Source organism: Juglans regia, chromosome 10, assembly GCF_001411555.2.
Source record: "Juglans regia cultivar Chandler chromosome 10, Walnut 2.0, whole genome shotgun sequence".
Lineage (NCBI taxonomy): Eukaryota > Viridiplantae > Streptophyta > Magnoliopsida > Fagales > Juglandaceae > Juglans > Juglans regia.
In genome coordinates this window covers 7,954,352-7,960,240 of record NC_049910.1, presented here as the reverse complement: position 1 = coordinate 7,960,240, position 5,889 = coordinate 7,954,352, and the positions used below count along the sequence as shown (strand labels likewise).

Sequence of the window (5,889 nt, the reverse complement as noted above, 5' to 3'; positions counted from 1 at the left end):
ATTTCACGATTGTATGTAAAATTACTCTTTAATTATTACATGTAGCCCACTCTTGGTGTGGTAGCTCGACCAAAATCCCCAACTTACTCAAAACAATTAATAATAAAAGAGAAACCATTGCATTAGGTTGATAGAACGAATAAGCAAAGGGAATAATTAATGCTAAATATATAAGAATGTGTACGTGCAAGCATCAGGTATGGAGATGATCAGAAGAAATAATAAATTAGGAACAAGATCGTGTGATAGATAGTTTATAGTAATGGCCAACACGATCATGTAATTATAGGGACATCATACATTAATTAATCTCGATCGACCTCCTTAATTTATACGCATAAATTCAGATATCAGCAAGCATGAATGATATTTCGCAGCCCAAAGACAGCATCAATAGAGTAATAATCCGACTTTCTTTAATATTCTCCATTTTTAAGTGATAATCGTGTCACCCATAAAAGATGTGCATATATGGTTGTCTTTTAACACGAGATCAATAGGACATAGTACTCCCACTAACCGAAAACATCCAAAGTCATGTCACAAAAACCGGACATGCAGGACATACGCAACCCACCAAATCCCCCCGACAATCTTGCCAAAACTGGGACATGCAACTCCCCTCAGCTTCCTTTTTTTCTGTTCACATTACCTTTAACACAAAGTTGCCCACCTTTTCCCATGATTTATCATTTCCTCTCGACCCACGATTCACTGCCACCTCCCCAAAAGGCAAATTATATAGATATCTCCTCATGTATCCAAATTACACATAAAATAAATTTCATAATTGTTAACGCCAAAAAAGGTTGAAGTCCGGAAGGAAAGAAATATCAATTCCTCAATGCATGAAGGTGTGCTGGGCCTCGATCGGTGAGGTGTGGAGCCCTTGACGGTGATCCGGTGCGGCTATACAATGTCCATGCATACATCTATGACAGTGAACAATATTTAAATACAGAAAAAATAAGAAGAAATTGACATATAGATTTATGTAGTTCAGCATTAAATCTACGTCCATGGATTTTAGGGAGGAGAGATGATATACTATAATGTGCTTGTTAGAGTCTCTCATTTCTCACTGTACAATGGGAGCTGTAAATCTATTTACTGGATAAAATGTTCTCCCTAGAACTCTTTGTCCAGAGGTTGAAGAAAAAGTCGAAGAAGAACCCAAAAAAAAGTCCCTCAAGTCGTATGTGTTCGTCCCTTTTATCTGACCCTCTTCAAGCGTGTGCCTTGATAGTGGTGAGTGATGTCTGCTTTGCGTATTTGACCGTCTCTTATTTTCCTACTTTCTCCTGACACTTCCTTGCCTCTTGACACCCTCATCCCTTGTCCCTCTTGGTCTCATTTCCCTCTCTCTTCATTTATGTTCTAGCGATTGGCCACTTGATAGGCTGGATCTTGAAAACCATTTTAGGCATGTTGTATTTTATACCGTCACAATAATATTTATCTAGATATAAATATACTTTATATGTTTTTCTTTTTTCAAATTTAGTTATAGAGTTTGATAAAAAAAAATTAAGCAATTCAAATATATTCTCTAAAGTAAGAATAACATTTTTTTTATCATAATATAATTGGATGACATTGTCCACTAATTTTTGAAATTTTTTTGAAAAAATAATAAATGATTTAAAGAGATAAAAAATATAATATTTACGTAATAAAGTGAAATTGAGATAAAAATAAATAGTAAGCATTCGTTTTTTTATTATTAATAATGATAAAAATATTATTTTGTGGGTTTGCAACTTTGTACGATGATGATTGTATAAAATTATGTTCGTCGTTTCCCTTATTTCTTTTCCCAGAACAAATGTCGGAACTCGATCTCAACAGCCGAATTCTTTCCTTATAAAAAGCGCTCTTTCTTGGCCTTCTAGGAAGGAATATCGAGAGAGATGGGTGGGTGTGCGACTAAGCCGAAGGTCTTGAAGGAGGCGCAGGCTCCGGGGCCTGAGAAGGAGGAGAAAGCCGGTGCCGCCGACGTGCTTGCTAAGACCGAGAAGGATCAGCCGCCTCATGTTGTTGTTTTTAGCGTTACCAAGGCCGAGAATACTGATAAGAAGAAGGAATTAGATGGTCGTGATAAAATCAGGGAGATTGTCGATGATGACAGGGTCGACGAGCAAGAGAGAAAGCGCCGTTCCCTCAGCCACTTGTTCAAGGAGGTAATCATTGTTTTGCTTTTTCCTTTACTTATTTTCCTTTCACTCAAAGTTCAATAAATAAAGAAAGTTCTGATTCTGTTTACGTTTTTGGTAATGTTTTTGTTGCTTCTGCAAGTATTAAGAAACCCACTTTCGTTTTTGATGATTTTGTGATCTCGTCTGGTTTCTGTTTCTCTGGCTTTTGTTCTGGAAAACACGATTCGTTGTTGCCTTCGGACTTGCTACTTTATTTACCTACCTCTCGTCGATTATTCATCGAGTTTCATCTGTCTGGTTCCCTTTGGCTGCTGCTGCTTGCTAAGAAAATGAAGGAAAACATGCATGAGAATACTAGCGAGATGAAATCGTTGCGAATATATATATCTTCTCCTTGCTATATCTTTTATACTAGCTACTAGCTAGAGTCCCGGAAATGGAAAATCTCATTCATGAGAAATATAAAACAAAGTGTTCGTAGTTTTTTTCTTTCTAAAACATTTAGCTAAGTTTTTGGCAGTTGATCAAGTTTGTCGTCTCTGATTCTTTGTTTCGATGCGATAAGCGCGATGGGTACTCTAGTTTTGGTTGCTTTAGTTAGAGTCATTAGCGGTAGAGAATCGGTATAGGGTATAATATCATTCAACTTTGCATCACATATTTCACTTCACGACAAACAAGCTAGCGTGTCGTCCTAGCTAGTGCTCAAGGTCCACCAGCAGCAGCCTTTGGACGATCCCCTTTGGGCCTGTTTCTGCCGCGTCTTTACGAGGTTCGTGCATACGGTCTACATTAACCTACGTGAAAGGCAAACCAATATGAGACCTGTCTGCCTTTTTCAAAGCCTTGCATGTTGTCATGTCTTCATGTCCCCTTGAGAGAAAGCGAGGGATCTTTGATCTGTAATCCTTATCTTTACTCGCACCATCATTGTGAGTACCATTAAAATCTAAGCGTGAATAGTTGAACGGGATGATGTCCTACTCGTTTACTACTAAAATTACAAAAATCAATAAAATCTGGCCTGTTGTACGTACTTTGGTTAATTTGGGATAAGAAAAAGGTTGGCCGTTTTGGTTGTAGATCCATGCACTTGAAGAATTTTTAATGCCTAATTATTATATCACAACTGATTATTGATGACATTTTCTTTAATTATGGGCCTCTCATGGAATAATTCATGGTTTTTTTTTTTCAATGCTAATATATGTATTGAAAAATCTGGAATTCGGGATGAACAGACCCCTGTCCCAGATTTTGCTGCTCAAAAGCCTGAAACTCCACTTGAATTGACCGCTGCCAGCTCGGACGTTGTTGATGCTCCTGAGAATGCCAAAACAAAGGAATTAACGACTGAAACCGCACCAGCTGCAGATACCAAAACTGATGGAAAGCAAACAGAAGACGCGGATGTTGATGATGCTCTAAGGAAGGTTGAAACAGAGGAATTAGTAGTTGAACCTATAGTACCAGCTGTAGAGACCAAAACCTTGGATGTTCCCAGTGCTCATGAGAAGGCCGAAACACAGAGACCGATTGAAACTGCAGTAGGTACAGAAGCCCACAAGGATGATACATCTGAAGAAAAGAAAGCCAACGTATGATGGAAGATATATATAAGGCATAAAGCGATTAAGAATAAATATATATAAGGAGTACTACTACAGGGAAGGCTGCCTATAAGAAGCGGCTGCAGCAACCCTAGTAAAGATGGTTCATGCATGGCAACAACTTGATTAGAGGCGTTGTTTGGAGATGTTTCTTTCCAGAACCTGAATTGGATCACTTTCCTAAAATCTGCTTGTGCCATCACTTGCAATATATCTAAAATAGAAAATGATTTTTGAAAGTTTAGTGTGCGTAAATCTCGTGCATGCAAATCCTTCGAGAAACGTAGGATTTATTTGAAACTCGTACACTCTAGACTTTTATTTAAGATATATATTATTCACTAGGTATAATTTAATTTATAAAATTTAAATTTTAAAATAAATTATATCACACAAATAATATGTTTTTTAAATTCAAATAGAATTATTTTAGTCGCAAAATTTTCTTTGCACTCATGTGCTCGTAATAAACACCTTACACAATAAGTCGCGTTAATTTATAAATTTATTTTTATAAAAGAATTTATAACTAAAATATTTATCTTTGTTAAAAGGGTGCTTCCAACCCAACGTAACGGGGATCTCCAAAGCACACGGCACCACGTACGTCTCTAACCATCCTAAATGTGAATCGTAAGAGTCCATCGTGACAAGTAAAAACGGATTTAGATTTCTACGATTTTATTATCTTCTAAAATGTTTCTATAATTTAAAGAAAGATAAGCATATATAATATATAGATTTTATTACATATTTAACACAATAAAATATCTATTTTGTATTTATTTCTCTTCGAATTGTAGAGGTCCGTTTGGATACAGAAACAGTTTCATCTTTTTTTATCTCATTATTATAAGATTTTTAAATTTTTAAATAAAATATAATAAACAATTCAACTTTTTTAAATCTCAAAATAATAATAATATTAAAAAATAATATTTTATTCAATTTTTATCTAAAATCATCTCATCTCATCTCATTATTCAACAAATTGTGAGAAATCTTAATCCGTAAAGAGCACTTCCTCGTCAAGTAAAGAGTAATTATAGTTCACATTCTTTTCAATGGCAAGAGAATTTTGGTTAAGAATGAATAAACTGATATATGAAAATAATTATCATGAACCAAGGCATGTGATTGAGTATGCTTTGTATGTGAAGAAATTCCAAAAGGAAGTGACATCCTTTATGCAGTTGGTGCTTTATTCTCGTAACGGGGTGAAGTTATTATAGCAATTAGCAAAATGGAAAATGAAGTGGCAAATCTTGAAACTATTGAAACTCTAGCTATGTTTCAGGAATTACAAATTTGTGTTTACTCGAGTATCTCTAAATTAATCTTAGAAAGTGTTTGCTTGATGCTAATTAATGAGCTTCAATTCTCTGAAGATTCTTTCTGAGCTCTTAAAAATTTGTTAAGAGAAATACAGAGATTTATGAAAAATTTTAATAAATGTAAAGTGTTATATGTTCACAAAATGAATAATGGGGCAGCACATAGATTGGCAAGACATGCTTAGAATGTGGATAATATTGACTCATTGAGATGTGATGGGAAGATGTCCCAATGTTTGTATCTCAGACTATTTGGCTTGATAAGAAGAATTTATAATCTATTTGATTCAATGAAATTATGTTTTCTTATTAAAAAAAATAATTATAATTATAAAGAAGTAAAAAAATAAAAACTTTATTCTTAAATTGATGTGTAAAACACATATGATAAAATATTTACATGATATAATTTAATTTTAAATATTAATTTTAAATTTTAAATTTTACAAATTAAATTTTATTATTTAAATAATATATATGATATACTCTACACATTAATCTGAGGATATAACAACTGTTTTAACAAATTTGAACATCGAAATAGTATTTCTGAAATTCTCGAAGTTTACAGTTATTACGATCATAGGTAGGATTGGATTTAAATTTTTAATTTCAAAATAATGATTTTGCTAATCTACGCTTTTCATTCTCTGCAGGAGAAAATTGAAGGAGCGCGATCACTAACAGTGCGCACCTCGCACCATGGTGCACGTTAGAAGCATTCAATTTTCTCACATTGTTTTTCTTTTTTTAATATAAAAAAATTCAAATACAAAAATTAATAATTAC

General features: G+C 34.1%; 1 protein-coding gene across 1 annotated transcript; it reads left to right on the top strand.

Moving 5' to 3' along the window:
• Positions 1-1,833: 1,833 nt before the first annotated feature.
• On the top strand, positions 1,834-4,001 carry LOC109017695. The gene is made up of 2 exons (XM_018999899.2): positions 1,834-2,180; positions 3,398-4,001. The coding sequence occupies exons 1-2, from the start codon at positions 1,911-1,913 to the stop codon at positions 3,758-3,760; spliced, it is 633 nt and encodes a 210-aa protein (XP_018855444.1). The 5' UTR covers positions 1,834-1,910; the 3' UTR covers positions 3,761-4,001.
• The last annotated feature ends 1,888 nt before the right edge of the window (positions 4,002-5,889 follow it).